The sequence below is a fragment of the Colias eurytheme genome, chromosome 4 (assembly GCF_061535395.1).
Source record: "Colias eurytheme isolate Ceu_HAF_F1 chromosome 4, ilColEury1 Martin Lab GWU primary, whole genome shotgun sequence".
In the NCBI taxonomy this organism is placed as follows: domain Eukaryota; kingdom Metazoa; phylum Arthropoda; class Insecta; order Lepidoptera; family Pieridae; genus Colias; species Colias eurytheme.
This window is the reverse complement of record NC_142983.1, coordinates 11,163,864-11,183,043: the sequence shown is the minus strand read 5'-3', so window position 1 is coordinate 11,183,043 and position 19,180 is coordinate 11,163,864. Positions and strand designations below refer to the sequence as shown.

At 33.9% G+C, this 19,180-nt stretch overlaps 2 protein-coding genes across 2 annotated transcripts in view; both read left to right on the top strand.

The window, feature by feature from the left end:
• LOC149909217 (uncharacterized) overlaps positions 1–10,849 on the top strand; it is a 33,702-nt gene extending 22,853 nt beyond the window's left edge. Inside the window, exons 2-4 of the mRNA XM_090101439.1 lie at positions 7,596–7,709; positions 8,853–9,017; positions 9,496–10,849. Of these exons, the coding sequence (XP_089957565.1) occupies positions 7,596–7,709; positions 8,853–9,017; positions 9,496–10,674 (1,458 nt within the window). The 3' untranslated portion in view covers positions 10,675–10,849. The remainder of the gene's footprint in view (positions 1–7,595; positions 7,710–8,852; positions 9,018–9,495) is intronic.
• A 3,571-nt stretch (positions 10,850–14,420) lies between these two features.
• Positions 14,421–16,466, top strand: LOC149909216 (uncharacterized). The gene has a single exon (XM_090101438.1). The coding sequence runs from the start codon at positions 14,475–14,477 to the stop codon at positions 16,383–16,385; it is 1,911 nt and encodes a 636-aa protein (XP_089957564.1). The 5' UTR covers positions 14,421–14,474; the 3' UTR covers positions 16,386–16,466.
• The last annotated feature ends 2,714 nt before the right edge of the window (positions 16,467–19,180 follow it).

Sequence of the window (19,180 nt, the reverse complement as noted above, 5' to 3'; positions counted from 1 at the left end):
GGCTAGTAGCTATCACAAATAACTTAATGAGCTAGCAGCCAGCCCTGTTTCTTCACAATTACGAAAGTGACCCACAAATAGGCATTTGATTAGAGCGATTTATTTGTCATTTGGTGTGAACTGATGCACTTTCGGCTTTCATCATCACGTTGAGATACACAGCTTGTAATGTAGGTAATTTGCCAGAAAACTTTAATAGAATTACCTGCGACAGGCTTAATGGTTGATGATCGTAGTGTTGCCATATTGTAATTCTGTGTTGGCGACGCGACACCGGGTTAGGTAGAAATGACGATATTGACCAGATTGAAAAGTTAGAGCTGTTTATCGACAATGTTTAGGTTGCGAGTGTATATTTTATATATATTGCATTATGCTTGTATATACATATTATTTATAAGTGGTGTACGAATAAATAATATTATAATGTCGCAGTGCGCGCTACTATCGTTCCCATATTATTTATATAGGGTAAATAATTAAAAAAAAATGTAAAATACGAAAAAACATTTAATAGTAGGTAATTGGCGAGTAATGAATCTGATAAAAGCTTTTAGAGGTTAAATTAAGAGTTATAAAGTAATAAAAAACGTATTCATCTCTTAACCTCGCATTAAATGCTTCCTCTCGTATGTTAAAAAAATAATTACTCAAAATGAGTAAATATTTATCACACAACATAATCTTTATAAACTGGCTTTTTAACAACGTAAGATTGCCAAAAATGTAACCTTGAAAGTTTAACTAGAGCGAATTAAGAAGGTATTTCAAGTGTATTATGTTAATTGCAACAACATCTCTTTTACCTTGAATTTTTGGCTCGTTATTTGTGATATTGTCTTAGTTTCTTGGTTATATTTAATCCCATCCATTTACGGAATGAAGTCGGATTCATACTAAAGTGTTTGCATTATATTATGTTATCACTACATAGTATAAAACAAAGTCGCTTTCTCTGTCCCTATTTCCCTTTGTCCCTTTGTATGCTTAAATCTTTAAAACTACGCAACGGATTTTGATGCGGTTTTTTTTAATAGATAAGAGTGATTCAAGAGGAAGGTTTTAGTATATAATTTATTAGGTTTTAGATAAAGCGGGCGAAGCCGCGGGCGGTAAGCTAGTCGTTCATAAAATAGAAATACAAAGCTTTTAGATTTTCAGTATTTTTAGTTCGTATAATGCTAAAGCTAAATATTGCTTCAAATTGAAAACGGTTCAATTAACAATGGTTAATATTACCAAGCTTACGTGAAAATCACCTGTGATTGATCAGTATGACACATAAGCTATAGAAATATTCGCTTTTGCTCACCGGTAGATTTACCGGTGAAAACGCACAGTTAGTAATAAAAAAATCTAAAACGAGTAGGTACGAAGATTCGTCCATAGGCTCACTATCACATATCCATATCGAAACATGTAATGAACACCCGAATAAGATATCAAAGGTATGTGTAACCTACATTATCATTGGCAAATACCGCAGCCAAGTGGAACCGTTATTTAATATTAACGAAATTGGATTCTTGAGTTTCAAGGACTGTCACTTTTACTGTAAGTACATCTTTTGTAGCATCAGGGGTTGGTTGGGATTATTCCACTTGTTTTTATGTAGTAGGTGTTTTATATCTTTAACGAAGAGCTTTCTAAAAGATGTGAGCTTTTGTTAAATTACTGTAGCAGATAATAACTATTATTCTTAATAATAGTTATGTAATTACTATGGTTAGGTAATATTTTATACGATTATTTTTGCTACTATTATCATGACAAATGAATGACTCTCCCATTAGAAAATTAACTTCAGGTATTTGATTCACGGTCTATAAATATCTGTCATCATTTGCATTTCGATGCGATTTACAATTTAAAATTCAGTTCTTTAATTAATTTCCAATTTATTTGTCCACATAACAAAGATTGGACGTATGGCCCTCCAAACACGTTAAAAATAGCATCAACTTTTCTTCACATTATATTTGCTAAAATTCATCATGGGAAAATGTATCCACCTTCTTCTCTACACAAAAAGGCTGCTAATTACCCGGTTAATCTCAAACCCTATTAAAACTGTCAGTTCTAAATTCCCTTACAATATTCAGCAGAGCCGCGCCCAAACATTCGTGTTTCATTCGGCATTTCATAGCGTGATAAGCATGTTACGTAACAGATAGTATATAAATGTAACACGCCGTCACGTTTGGTCCAGTTCGCAATGTCATCCCGGGCTATGTTATTATGGCTTCATGACCCCGCCCTGTTGCTCTGGTTTTGATGTACATCGAAATGTGCTAAATGTTAATTGTTATTACGTTGTTTATGAGTAGTCTCTAGTTTAGATGAAGATAGATATACCCTGGGTATGTTAATAGTTCTTTTGGAGTTACGTCTGCGAAAAATTGTGGGTATAAAATATGTAGTCGGATTTGTGCAACTGTCTAACAGGTATAGTTAATTCTTTAAAATTTTCAGAAGAAGGTCTCTTCTGAAAATTTTAAAGAATTAGATATATATAAGTAAGTATAAAAAGTTAAAATTTAATAAGAAGCTCTACACATTATGCTCTATAAAGCTCTATAATGTCAATCAAATGATAATTAGGTAGCATTTTGTCAAAACTAGACTTAATAATCAACATATAATTATACAATAACACCAGTTATATCGTAATCTAAGTAAAATAATAAAATCAGTTAACACACTTTAATACAAAACTAGATATTAATTAGATCAGCAATAACGCATTATAGTAATGATTAAATTTCAACCGGAATACATTTGAAATTAGCCGAAACCAGGAAAACTACATCAATGTGATTAATCAGCTATCTTTGATCAATTTACATAATTATAAGATCATAAAATTGTTCTGCCATTTGACATTTAGTGGGCCAAGATCAAATTAAACCTGTTCTCATATAAGTTCACTCGTTACGTATGTATGGGACATGCATATTTTGTGTCATTTGTTATTGCATGCCTAATAACGATCTAGTTTATGAGCAATTAAAAGTAATTTATAGTATATTGTTTTTAGCAAGAAGTTGTTTGTATGTTTTTGAGTTAGGTAAACTTTGAGAACGTTTTCGTAAGATTGACGGTACAATTTTAGTCTTCAGAAAATACGCTATAGTATTTTTATTATTTTGTTTATATACAAATGTTTATAAATATTCCCTTGTATAATTAAATAATTCGTACATCCTATTACAGGAAAATATATAACTAGAGTCTAGAGCAGGTGTAGAGCGACCAACAGCTTTTATGAAAGCTAGCTGTGCTCCGCGGTTTCACCCGCGTAGCTCCGCTCCTGTTGGTCTTAGCGTGATGATATATAGCCTATAGCCTTCCTCGATAAATGGGCTATCTAAAACCGAAAGAATTTTTCAAATCGAACCAGTAGTTCCCAAGATTAGCGCGTTCAAACAAACAAACTCTTCAGCTTTATAATATTATTAGTATAGATAACATTATACTTATTCAATAATATATTGAATGCATGCATATTGCATATCTCTGAAATTAAATAGCAAATCTATTAAGAAATGAAATATACACATTCTACGCATAAGTCCTACATTCCTCACAATAACTTCAACGTAATTCAACCACATCTCTATTCACATACATTTTCATTTACCACCTGTTCTCATATTTGTAAATGAAGCTATTAATTCACAAAGGACTTACAACAAGCTTACAACACTAACAATGTGGCTCGTTAGCCACAATCTGCCACAGTTCGACATCAATCAATCAATCAATCGATGACAAGCTGATTTGTGTGATAAATTAGTATGTAGAATTGGTAAGGGTTGTGGGAATTGAGATGTTACGGGTGTTTTGTTAAGTCATAATCTGTGGTATAGATAATATAAATAGATAAAATAATACTATACTGGTAATAATACTATACCTTTTGTATAACTATAGGCATTGTTTATTTACAAGGTCTTTTCCTGAAAAGGCAGTCAATCTCAATTCAAATATGTGTATTTTCTATGGTGTGTTATGTTTATCGCACAATAGTCTCTATACAAATTTTCAGTTTTCCTTCATTGTGTGTGCGAAAAGCTTGTTTTCTTTGTTTCTTTCCTTCTTCCTAGTATGATATGATATAAATACGAAAAGATCCGTCATTTATATCAAGCTTTTGTGGCCAAAAAATGCTGGTACAATAATTTGCACGTTCCCAAGTGTATCACAATAAAAATCTAATCTCTTGCCCAACCAGGATACAAAAATACCGTTCAAACATTTTTCATTACCCCTACGTCATACCTATTTTATTATGACCTGCATACGTGAGTTATGAATGACAAAGTGTTGCACTTGACTATACATGGCTGTATTACGTGGCTTCGTCTATCTCCATCTGCAAGTCACGTCGTGCGCTTTCGCTCTATTGGGCAATGTTACAATAGTGTCACAAAGGTATGATTATGATACTTGTGGCGTCTAGACTTAAAAGTGTTGTCTAGTTTACTGATATAGGTACTGAATATATTTATTTATTTATTTATTACACTAATTTATTGTGCTGGAGGGCGCGGACGGTCTTATCACGTAAGTGATCTCTTCTAGTCAACTCACGTAAAGTAAATTTACTATATTTTATTGTAAACTAGTCAGGTATTTTCCATTCTGTCCAAAATTTAACAAAATGGTAGACAATGTACAAGAAGAAGTACATTTCAAGAATAGTTAACATAAATAGACTGCAGACTAAATCGCAATAAAAAACTCTATTAATGAGTTGTAGATACTTGATTATAGCAAACAATGCGTCATCTATTACAACCATAGCACAGTTAATGTCTTTATAAAAGTGTATTAAAAGCAGGAAAAAGTATTGCGTCACGCATTTTCACAGACATGTCGACACAATGTGACTTTCACAATAATTGTGAGGCGCGAATTGCCTTGGATTGTCTAAAAATATTACAATTGCTTCTCACTGGACTTTCCCTGTTTATTAGACGCTAATGTGACCATATATGGCGGATTATGATGGACGGAACGAATGATAAAATAACGCTAAATGTATATGTTTAATTTTAAAAATACACGGATATGATGGTTGCAAATTTAAAGGTTGTTTTGTATGTATGATTTCATCTAAATTGCATTTTGAGGAAACATTTCATTCAACTATCTGGTATATTAAACATTATTAGTGAACGACAAAAAAACACATAATAATATGTTGCCAATTTAACGTAAAACGTAAATAATGTCAAAATGTTGATAAAGTGAAGGTTTGTAAATGAATAAAGTATGTTTACGGATATAATAAACAAAAATATGTATCCTGCTGTAACCAAATTCGATTATGATGTGTTTCTAATCCGTTCACATCATTTTTATGAATCAATATTTCAAATTCAAAAATTAATAATTCATATTTGTTTACCGAAATCACAAATTAGTATGTAAATTTATTAAATTAGCACTTATATCCTTTTTGAAAGTAACATCCTTTTCCTGGAAATAATCGATGTATTTACACGTATTTCCAAACAAATTGTGATTACAAACAAACACACAAACTTTCGCTTGTATTTGTGGAATTCAATTACTCTGGAATGCGAGTAATCAATATACAGTCAGACTGGTATTGTAGCTAATACCGATTACGTTTGAACTAGTTTTTTACCGGGATTTCCCTGTTTTTAACCAGTCTAAACTGTTACATAAAGCGATTTTGTAATCCAACATTTAGGTTCTATTCCCATACGCATAAAATTAATTGTATGAATGTGTTAATTGTTTTATTAGCGGGTTTGAATGTGTGAATCGTTGTAATTAAAATTTTTAAGGTTAAATTATGTTAGTGTTGTGAATAATGGTAATTATAATTTTAATTTGTGAGATAAATTAGAAAGTTTTGTTCCTTTGTATGTTATTAAATAAAAATGTTAGTATATTACTTACCTGTTTATCAAAGAAATGAATTTTATTTATATTCATACAGTACAGTTTCATGTTGAGGTAATAAAAAAACGTGAATTAAAATATTTCCTATAGCTATTTCCTCAAAGATGAATCAATAAAACATAAATAAAATATGTCATACAATAACAGAAGGCTGACCTTTCCAAATTTCCTAATACTTATCAATATTATCAGATTAACAATAGTAATATAATAATGAGAATAATTCGCATAAATACCGCAGAATGTGCGAAATACACTACCAATGTGTTCACATAATAAAACTTATTTGTTATATAGGTCTGGGAATGTGAGAAATGCCACTTCACAATAATCACGCAATTATTATATTAAGTAAACAGTAAGCAAGTGAAATATGTGAATACAATGTTTCAACATAAAAAGTTCCAAGTGTTTGGGAAGAACTGACGAAAGTCAGGGTATAAAGTTGTTCAGGAGATAGGATCTCTAGTAAGTTTAAATGTATGATTACTTTTTGAGCAATTAAATTTATTTATTCTAATACTAGCGGTCCGCCCCGGCTTCGCCCGTGGTACATATTTATGTTTTCTCTACCTAAAAACCATCCTCGTACTTCAAGGAATATAATAAAAAAAGAATTATCGAAATCGGTTCAGCCGTTCTCGAGTTATGCGCTTACCAACACATTTTGGGATTCATTTTTATATAAAAGAAAGATTTTGTCTAATGACATTATAGTTACTCTATACTACCTATTTAATTTTCCCAGTAGATTATCTTCACAAATAAATATGATGAGATTCGCAATGTCTGAATTAAAAACACGGGCGGAATTTTAATTTCCAAACATTATCGCTCTAAAATTAATCAAAACCTTAATTTATAATATTATGGATACAAATATTAATAATATTGCGAATCTATGAATAAATAAGTGGTTCAACTTTAATAATTAACTTATATCAAGTTTTTAGCATGTTATTACTAGTGACTATCATCAATACAAATGCACTTCTTGATTTAGTAAATACATAATTAATCATATATTTTTACATGTATATGAAGGTTATGTAAAGTTCAAAAGGTTTTCACGCTCCATCATTGTAATTACAGCAATCAATCTCAGGGATACAATTGTTTCTACAACGAAGTATACATTTTATCTACGTAGGTACTTATAAATAAGACAGTGATTATTTAGGTTTAGAGATATTTATTTCAAAGAATTTTACAATTCACTTATTCTAACTTTTCACAATAGTGTTATAAACTTGTACACCTTGACAAAAAAAATAAAAAAATTAACAGATAAACTATGAAGCTTTTAACCAACTGCGCAAAGATAAAGTTTAGTTGTCAGGAAAATATCCTATGTGAATAAAATAGAGCGAAAATAATCATTACAGATATTTTGTGTGATCACTAAATACAAGTTATCTTAAAATAATGGACACTAAAATATAAATATTTGTGGGTAGTTACGAATTAATTGTTTTATTTAGTTGTAGGATTGTTGTCACTATAATAATTTTCACATGCGAATTTGAAAACAAGTTCACAATGTATAAAATTTATTATAGGCTCCATAGGATCTTAATTTTTTTCATTTTTAATCAGTGTTCCTTCACAACATCAATTAATTTTTTACACATGACCTAATCCCCGTCTCTCTCTCACAGGTACTATGTCTGGTGCTCGCGACAGGGATGGCGGCAAGGCCGCGGCCTCGTCTGCAGCAGCCGATCGACGCATACGACTACGAACAAGAAGCGCAGGACCGGAGTGATCAAAGGGTCAGTATACATGGACAAACCTACTAAATCACACAATCTTAATACTATAGGAATACAATATAATATGAAAAAAAAACCTTTTTTTTAGTGTGATGGAAGAATTTTTAGGGATACCTATCTATATGCTTTTCTAGCAGTACATACTGATTTATATATGGAATATTTTCGTTTAAGTGGGAATAATAATGATACCTGCACCTGAAATTTTTCTTAAGATATAGAATAAATGAAGATACGAGAATAAATAATTTTTTATATCACGCTGATTCATAAGCAAGTAAAAAAATCTCTTTTTGTATAATAAACAATTATTTGATATCTATGCTTAGGTAGGTATAATTTATTATCATTGTAAAATGGGTTATTAAGTGTTTTAAATTGTCCCCTATGGTGTACAATGAATAATTATTTTCATTCATTCATTTCATTCATAATCACTTTACATCATGTGACCGATATGTTCGTTACCTTGCCTTGCTATTTTTATAAATTATGTAATGAGTAATTTTCACTTTTAATTTTTTATGAAATTTATATATAAGTAATTAGACATAACAAAATTTTATTGTCCGCTCCAATAATCAAGAATAGAGCGTTGATGTAATTTGACGCGAGGGCAGAATAGTTTTATGTAATCCCAAACATGCATTACAATGTAAACAAAATTATAATAAGTGTAAAGTTAGATAATATAATTAGATATTATCTAATCGCATTCATTTAATATATTTGTACAATTTTAACAGCGCCCTCTAGTTTTCAATTAATTAAAACCTGTTTAAAGGCACTTTTTAGGAAATTCAAATGACTGGTACTACTAATAAAATAAAACGGAACTTTCATTATTTATTCATTTTTATTCATCAATTATATACTATTTAGTAGTGCTAAAACATACCGCCGCCATTGTATGTAATAAAATTCTTAGATTTTGGCCACCTTTTCCATAATCAAAGCAACGCTCTACCTAAAGATCATTTGACACCTGCGCACAACCTGCGCTGGCACATATCTCAGGAGGAAAATAATCGCAATGTTCCTTAACGTTGCACTTGCTTATGCTTGGTTTCATCTCACATCAAGTGCACAGGCCTCTCTTTTAACTCGCATAAAAAAAATCTAAAGCCATATCTCGTATTCCAGGTGGTCCTCGTATCACCAGAGCAGTACGACTCGCTGTACCCCGCGCAGGACCGCATCGACGAGGAGTACGAGCCGCGCGCGCACCGCCCGCAGCCGCGCCTGAAGCAGCCGCAGCAGGACGCGTCCAAGCAGCCGCCTGTGCAAACTATCAGGAACTATAATAAGGTACGATTTTCTATTGTTTGGGCATTTAGTTGTGAATTCATTTCATTGTTTTTGGCGATAAATACATTTTCTTTCATTTCATCGTCTAATTTGTAAGTCATATTTTGTAAAACAAAACTCGTGTTACAGTGTTAGGTTATCATATTACTAATTCTAAAACTAAGTTATGTCTTTATGTTTGCTGTTTAATTTATTTTTAACTTTCTGGGATATCACTCGTCTAGGCTTTTGAGAAGTTGATTTTAGCAGCTATCAATACTTATTTTAGTAGTCATATACTTGGAAGAATTTCAAATTAATTGCATAAAAAACTAGACTACAATTAAATAGATAATCGGTAAAACACACCGCATGTACATTGCGCTATTAGCGATGCAATTAAATCGCGTGTGCATTCATCATTACGTGTTTTTGTTACACAAATTATGTTACGTCAGGAAACGTTCAATTAACATAATATGTCGCACTTATGTTCCAGGTAAACGACGACGGCAGCTTCACGTTCGGCTACGAAGCCGCTGACGGTTCCTTCAAGGAAGAAACCAGAGGCACCGACTGTGTAGTCCGGGGCAAATACGGGTACATCGACCCCGACGGCAATAAAAGAGAATTCACCTATGTATCTGGCAACCCCTGCGACCCCAACAAACCGAACGAAGACGAAGAATCGGAACAACACGGACCAGAATCAGCTGAACGAGATGACGGTGAACCGAACTACCCGACCCGACCGGCTCTCCGACCGACCACCTCCCGACCGGCCACTACATACTTCCAGAACGACTTCAGAGACGCGGATGAGGAACCAGAAGAAGAACCTCTGCAGCACATCAGACAGCGTGTGGTACAACGACCACAACCAGCTCGACCAGTTCTACGACCTTCCTACCCATCTCAACAGATCGCGATCACCCCCCGACCTGTCCCAATCCCCACTACCGCTAGAGCTCTTCCCCCAGCCACTACCTTCAGACCACAGCTTGTGCAAGTGACCCCCAAACCCCAGATCCAATACAGTCCCGAACCGAACTACTCCCCCTCCCCCGCCCCTGTCCCAGCTAGACCGAGCCAGATCGACTTTGCGGCTGAATTCGCGAAATTCCACAGAGAAAACCAAGTTCAGTCGACAACTCCCGCCGATTTGGCTCCAACCAGGTCTACTGCTGCTAATCCTTCTCCAAGTGGCAATCCGTTATACTCCTCTGAACTAGTCTTCGATCCGTCAAGCGGACAATATAACACTCAGCTCTTCCAGAGCTTACCGCAAACTAAAGGGGAACTAAACTTGAACCAGAGATTACAGCCTTATGTGGCACAGCAGCAATCCAGGCCATTTATTCCTTCCCCACAAATCCCAAGCGGTCAAAGTCCATACAGACAAGTGCAAGCGAGTCCGCAAGAAGCGTATCAAAGGCAGCAAGCTGAATCTCAGTATCAGAACTCAGCACAGCTGTTCGCTCAGCAACAACAGTTGCAACAGAGCCAATTGCAAAGGGACCGGGCTGCTGCGAGAGCCCAGGCCCAAAGACTATCGATACAACCAGCACAATCTCAAAGGGCACAATCTCCCCAATATTACTATGTACCGAGAGGAGGAGAATCAGTATCCACGGGGCAAATAGACGCCTTCCTCAGGGGTCATGGCATCCAAATATAGACTAGCGAATACCCCGACACCGTCCGGCCATAATCAGTACAAGTGCGGTGTGTTGGACTGTACATATGTCAATTAGTGATAAGTGCACCCGTAACATCTGGGCAGTGTAAATTTAAATGTAGCGATTTTTGTAATTTTTTTGTTTTATAATAAATTATACTTTTATAATAAATAATTGTGTTGTTTTATTGAGGTTTCTGAATATGAGAGCTTACGAGAGTAAAATAAAATAAGTCACAAACAATAACAAGCAATACATTGATTAGTTAAAAAAAATACATTGAAATTGGTTTCTATCTCTCGTAATTAAAATATTTAGAAAAGTAACAGATTTATTTCATTCAATTATCAGCTAAGAATTTAAAAGTAAGCAATGCAAATTACCTCATACCTCATAATCATTACCTTTAATCTTTCATAACACAAAAAAACGATATAGTAAGTTGAAAATAATCATTATTCTTAGCCAATTTATCCTCATAAAAAGCTTTCATTCCAACCAAAAAAAGGCTATCAAAAAAACACTTGCACCTGCAATTACATTGAAACATCGTCATACATTAATAAGCTAACCTATGCATAATTTTATAGAACGGAACGGTGCGTAATAACATCATAATGATTACAAGATATGGCCTAGTAATTCAATAAAGAGGTTAGTTTCCGCATGCCAGTGTCGCGTGGTGTAATATTGCATACAGCTTATCATATTAATTAGAAAAAATATATAACAAGTTGAAATGAACGGGGACTATGCGGGTTTTTCATTGAAAATTCATTTTTTCATTCATTCGGGCGGAAACCTAGTCTAGTAAATAAAATGAATTAATTTCAATGAAATTTCAAATTAATCTCAAACTCATTTTCATTCAATTGTAGAAGCATAATGGATATGTCACATAAATAACAATTAGGCACAGAGAATTGAAATTTGAAAAAGCTCTTAACTTTCGAGTACTCTAATGTGGACAGAGCTAATAGTTATATTATTTTAAACAGTTAAAGTGTGTAATGGTGAAAATGCATTTCTTGTTACATTAATTTTAATGGTATAATTTAAAAGCACTTAATAATAAAACGCTTACTTGATTGCTGATTTTAGAATCTAATTTAAACGTGAAACAACAGTAAAAAGAACAAGAAACAAAATAATATCACTTTATGAGTGGAACGAAGACACAGAATACATAATAGTAGCTAAACGCTAACGAAGTTATACAAGAGAAAGCAATAATGGCAATAATTTAAATTCCACCAAGAACAACATCCGAACAAAAAACAATAATGGCAAAACACTGTTAAATTGGAAAACATACATCTTCATTGAAAAGTACATAGCAATAATTATGCTTTCATAATTTTACCGGTTTATTTCCTGAATCCCATATGTGACATCCCATGGAGCTGCTTACCTTGAGCACAGATAGTAATACCTTGGTCTGTACCATGATGATTATATGCGAAGAATTGCAAGTATGTGGAATCTTGTGTTTCCTTTATAGATAGTATGAACTGTCAACTGACAGGATTTTATTTTTATTTTCTTGTATTGTACCTATGATAGTTTAAACTCTATAAGAGGAATAATATAGACAGTAGAGCAATTACTGGGCAAATGTTAATTTGTGTTTTCTGCTTGATTATATGAATGACAGACTTTATAGAGATATATACCTACAAACACAAAAAATGGGCATAGTAGTGCCTAGCTTCAGGTAACCCTATCTATTACTAAATGACATAAAAAGCAAAATACAATATAGTTGTTTGTTTGGTTGGTCACGCTTTTATATATTCTTTCAGGGTAAGATGTGTCGTATTATTGAAGAAGGCTGTATATCATTACGCTAAGACCAATAGGAGCAGAGTATTGAGGGTAAAACCGCTGAGCACAGCTAGTTGCTATAAATATAGATCAATACGACGTTTTTAGTTAGCATTGAGAAATATCATAGCTAGTGCCCTGTACCTTAGGTATGGGCGAAAGTCATATTACAGCATAAACCTCAAGGGACATTTCGATACCATTGTCAATTATGATTATGCATATTAATTATTTAGTAATTGGTATGAGAATTGGGAATATAATCCCAGTGGTAAATGCAATAATTGATCGGTCCTACATATTCTATACTAGATTTCCGCCCGCGGCTTCGCCCGCGTTTTCAAAGGAAAACCCGCATAGTTCCCGTTCCCGTGGGATTTTCGGGATAAAACCTATCCTATGTGTTAATCCAAGTTACCCTCTATATGTGTGCTAAATTTCATTGTAATCGGTTCAGTAGTTTTTACGTGAAAGAGTAACAAACATCCATACATCCATTCATCCATACATCCATACATCCATACATCCATACAAACTTTCGCCTTTATAATAGTATTAAGATTAGATAGTTGGGGTTCATAATACCTAATGCCTACAACCTTTCTTAATATTAATGAAGTAAAGGAGATATATTATGATAAGCAAACCATTGAAAAATCTAATAAATTAATAAGATAAAATATATTTTCGACGACATGATCACATTTTTCATTAAAAATACATGACAAATTTATTTTCACAGATTTATATTGTTAAAAAATTTCCAACATCTTAGTTTACAGTAGATGGATCCAATTGTAATAATATTATTTGCTCGTCAATTATTATGCAAACATATTATAACTCTTGTAACACCTTGATATTATTATGTTCATTATAAGATTTTTTTCAGTATTGACTACAGAGCACTCTATGGTATTTTATTTTATTCATAGACTACGTATTCATAAAAGTAGTTGTTCGAAGTGAAAGGCAAGTGTACCATATAAGTTCATTAATCTACTGAGTTCTGAGATTTATCACAAGATGGCGTACAAATTTTTCAGATTTCATAAATAAAGTTTTAAAGCAAATAATATTTTTGAAATAAAGGCGACTATTGAAAACATTCTTAAGCTTGATCTTTTTTTCAAGTAATTATGATTACTTACAAGATAGGATAATTTTCATAAAACATACAAAACAAATAGTTTTAGAATAGTCTTAGTAGTATAATTCTAGTTTTCTTAATTGTTATTTATCAACAGCTAGTGATAATATAGAAAAAAATTATACTATTTTGCACAACTTTAGATGTAATAGTGGGACCATTTAATATTTTTACACGCTTCATGCAAGTTGCTACGGTCTAATATTCCTTGGAGTGCTCTTTAAAATTAGTGTTCAACGCTTCACTGGTATCTTAATCCGAAAAATTGCAGTTCCCACATTATAGCATTCATTATTGTGCAGATCTGAATCAAATTATAGCACTAGCAAAGGGTTCGAAATTGAGGAAATTCTCATAACATTTAATGCCCTTTGTGTGCTACCCATTTCGAATTAGTAACACTAGAATTAATTCGAGTACTTAGGAAAGGCAAATTTAATATTATCTGGATTGAAAGCTACTTATTATAACTGGCATTGAACCCGCACCGTGAGAAATGTAACCCAAACAATCGAGCAATTAGAACATTGCACACCTAATAATATTTAACTAACAACTGATGAATGATGAATTCAAATACGCAAAAGAATGCTTCAATACTATTTACGACGTACGCACGGAATGGACAATTAAACAATTGGGACCTTACAGCACTGCATAGAAAAAAGATTTCCCGCTTTAGATAATGTAGTGACAACAATAGCATTATTTGCGTAAGACGTTCGCACGCTTGGGATACGAGTGGGGCATTATATTTTATATAGGGGAGCAGTGTTCGCGGCCGACGCCGTAGAGCCGTCATGTGGCTGCCGTCGTCCTACCGAGATGATCCTCCTCATACTACTCACATGCGTCACTACGAATATTGCTATACCGCTCGCGGAAAACAAAAATGACACTAAGATCGAACCACCTGTGCTACCGTCGAACTCTACGAAAGAAATTCTCAAGGCCAGCGAAACTGGTGACCCGTCTAAAGTGGAGATCGTCAAGCAGATTCGCCGGCTGAATGAAGACGGATCTTACACCATTGGTTACGAAGCGAATGATGGAACGTTTAAGATCGAAAGTCGGGATGTGCTTGGAAACGTTAAAGGTACGTTTGGATATATCGCTGATGACGGTGAGATCAAACGTGTGACATATACATCTAATGGTGAAAGCACACCTATACCTGTGACAACAACTCCTACTACGCCAACGATGGTAGTGAGAATGAATAAAACTGTTTCATCTACAACTAGGAGACCGCTTGCGACTATTGTGTATCCAACAAGGAGTAGTGCTACAACAAGAGGGACTGTAATACAACCGATACCGAGAAGAAGACCTGTCTCATCCACAAGACCACCAACTGTTGAAGCGACTACTGAAAAGATAAAACCTCAAGAGTCAACAACAAATGTATTGCACGCATATAGAAAAGAAGATGCAAGGCCCGTGACACAAATATCGAATCCAATTTCAGCTTCAGTGTCAGACGATCAAATACCGAAATCAACAACAAAACCACCTACAACTTTAAAACCAGTGTATGAAGAAGTGACAGAAAAGGTAACAGAAATAAAATCAAACGGAATACGTCGTCAATTATCGAGCACCAGCCACAATCATCACATGGTGAGTTTGCAGCAATCGATGGGTGATGACTCCACCGACGTGTATGGAGGTCATTTGTCTCATGGAACTATAAGACCATTATTTACAACAACCACAGCCCGTCCTAGGTTAATACAAATAAACCCAGTGCTACATGCGAGACAGAAAATACAACAAGAGTATCAAGAGATACCATTACAACATCAAGAAACCAACATCGAAGCAAACACGGGCAGAATATCATACGATCAACACAACGTAGTGACTTCGAATCCAGTACCGGTTGTTCATATTAATCCAAGAGATCACCCTGAAAGATTCTACAACCAGCCTGTATACCGCAGACCAGCGACTGTACATTTCCGCACTGATCAGTATTTACGAGACAATCCAGGAGCTCCAATACCCATCGGCAATACGCGGCCCTTTCTCCAATATGAATACGAGGACAAAGTACTGGAGCCGCGCATTCTAAAGGACAATACACAGAAGGCGACAGTTCACGATCCAGCGACAGTGCCGTACGAGGTGAGACCAGTGCGTCTGATCCCCATTCCAGTAGACGAAAGGGGAGTTCCAATACAAGGCTACCAAGCAAGGTTTGTGAATCCTTATCGCCAGCCTGTCCAGCGGTACGATCCATACGAAGAAATGCATTCCATCACAGCTCCAGTGAGCACGCGGGATTTTAGACGCTTGCTACACATTCTGATGCTTCGACAGAATCGTCTGCAAGCGCTGATGGATCAGCTCATGCCAAATCCTTATGTGCCACAGTACAGACAAGATGAATACCAACGGCGTTACGATGAGGACAGATACGACTACGACTACAGGCAAGATTATTCTAACCAGAATTACGAGAATCAATACGAAAGTCAACGCTACGTGCCCCGAAGGAGATATAGGCCATACGATAGTGTTTCGTCTGCATCTAATAATATAGAAGAGCCAGAATATTTGCCGGTGGAAGTCAGAGAGGCTTTGCTGTTGAAAATGTTGATATTAGCGATAAATCCCGACTATATTCCGACACCAGCTCCCGCCACTGAGCTAACTACAGCTGCACCAAGGAAACAGGTGAGGAACATTCAAATTCTCGGTGAAGAAGGGTCCACAGATAATAAATCAACGTAATAAGTATTTAATACTCAATATTAATAGAAGATATTTTGTAAATAGGTTAGTATAGGATTTTTAATACACTTTTTTAATAATGGAGTCTGTTTTATTTCATTCTTAAACAAATAATCAACACGAACATATAGTTAATATGTATTAGAAACTATTTTTTTTAATATGTAATATGCAAAATATTGAAATGTAAGATATAGACAAATATTTACAGTCAGCTACAAAGCTACAAAAACAAGTCATAGAAATGTCATAATAATAACGAAACCGTTATCAAAACATTTTCTTATAATAGTTAACAGAATAGCCTCTCAAAACTGAAACATAGTAAACACGAAGTTGCAGATTTATTTCTGAGAATATACTAGTACTTGATTCAAATCAACTTTATCACCCAAACCATTTACTCGTACTAACACATACATCAAGAAAACAATAATTCATCCCTACTCGTCATGCATTTCATCTAAGCATTTCATATTGGTTTCATATCAACATTTTTTATAATCAAGACAATATCTTTAAGGGCGGTAAAAACCAACCAGAGATGATATGGTTTTTACCGCTCTAGACTTGTTAGTCTAGACATATTTCATAACCCATAGGTAACATACATGCAAGCTCATCTATTGTTTTATTCTAGTACATCATATTTCGATATACTTAACACTCCCACGGTCGGCATGTTATTTTATCTGGAGCAGTTTATGAATACAGGAAAGATGTTTTAATTGATTGTGTAATATTTATTAATGCTTTTAGCGCCTTCATGTTGGCACATCAACTTTAGATAGATGCATTAAACAAAAAAAATGTGGAAGCAGAGCATACCTACATTTATGTTTGAAAGTATTTTTTTAATAATAAACGTTAGTTATGTTTTATTAAATAAATAAATAATCTTTTTTACACAGATTATATATTTGGGGAAACTAACACACTAACACAGGCACAGTATCTATGACAATACAGAATTACCTACACATCATAATACATAGAAAACATTATTCAAATACATATTTAGAAAACATTTTTAAAGTTACTTCCATAATAATCTCGTATTTAAGTACATTGCATGTTTAATTAAAAGTAACAATAGTTTTTAATTATTTTTATCTTCTTCGACTCTTGCACTATCATAAGATTAAATCAATGATAAGAAACACCATATTCATTCAGACAAATTAGAGATGTGTAGATATTTGAAATGAATTAGTTGGTACTTACAACTTACAAGCTAATTTCGTAGTACTTAATTCTGATACCAATTTATAGTCATTCCGAAAAAGCGAAGTAAGTTAACAATTGGATTATTAACAAATTGGATTCATATATTTTATTAGAAATAGATCGAATATAGGCATAATTAGGCTTCTCTGAAAACAAAACTTAAAGAAGGTGAAATATGATTAGCAGTTTTGCTGCAAACCTAGGCTGAGGCTGATATATGAGAACTCTAGAAATGTATTTTTTGAAAAGATTTCTTGATTTAATAATCGTTTGCTTTAAAATTAGCTTCAGCTCAAAGCTCTTCTGTACTAAAATGCATTTTTATATTATTTGTTTACATCACAGAATGGTAACTTGCCATATGTATTTACACTGAAGAATAATTGTGCCACCAAATAAAACAAATTGAGTCCATGTGTAAACAATGACAATGGGCAGCCTTCACGGCGGCGGTTCTTGCAAAAGTCTACATTTTATTTTAAATATTAACATACAATCTACACTAGTTTTTATACAATTGAATGCGCCTGACATTATAATTGTTTTAAGATCTGGTGCAATGTAAATTCGAAATATTCCGAGCATTTTTAGCTTCAAGTTTAAATTAGTTAGTTAGTTAGATAATATAATTCGTTTGTATTAGCATATATTTAGTAAATCGGAAAATGTAGCAAATTGATAATGTTTGTAATTAATGTTGATTTTTAAGTACCTATTGTTAATCTTTTGATTGACCTTGAATATTTTAGAAATCATTTATATTGTATCTCTAACCTGGGGCCTTAGAAAAAGTAACAATTACAAAACGATAACGAAGTTAGAAATCGTAAAAATGTATGGGATTGACATTAGATAGACCACGTGATCTAACGCGGCGTATGTCAATCCCATACATTTTTGCGATTTCTAACTTCGTTATCGTTTTGTAATTGTTACTTTGTCTACTGGGCCTGGTGTTTAATTACGGTAGAATAGACCATAGAAACAGGATGATCTGTAGCGCCACAAAAAATAGTTTTCTTTAGAAGACTTACTAATTATTCGGGTCAATCCTAACGAGGTCATAATACGTAATAACACACAATATACTGAATTAAATCCACTATTACTCAATGCAATGGGAATAACCATATGTGTCGAGTAAGAGGTATATTGTTAGTACATTGATTCCATGGGAGCGAGTCCCACGGCCTCCGACTTTGGATTTGTTAAATATTACAATGGATGTCGCTTGCTGTTGTAATATCATAATATGAGTATGCATTTGTTTTAAACTGTTGTTGTGTAAATTTGGGTGTTAAGGAGTGAATATATTAGACACAAATACATCAAAAAGCTGAAGAGTTTGTTTGTATGGTTGAACGCGTTAATCTCAGTAACTACGGTTATTTCTTTCAGTGTTACTGTAAGATAACCCATCTATCGACGAAGGCTATAAGCTCCAAGACCAATAGGAGCAGAGCATAGTGGATAAAACGGCGGGGCATAGCTAGTCAAATATATAAGCCACTTCGAAAAAAGACCAGTTTTTCTGCAAAACATAACACCCTTATTTGTCTCAAATTTAG

Bases quoted from the DNA above. Each gene is read 5' to 3' on its own strand.
- LOC149909216 (XM_090101438.1), top strand. From the start codon at position 14,475: ATGATCCTCCTCATACTACTCACATGCGTCACTACGAATATTGCTATA.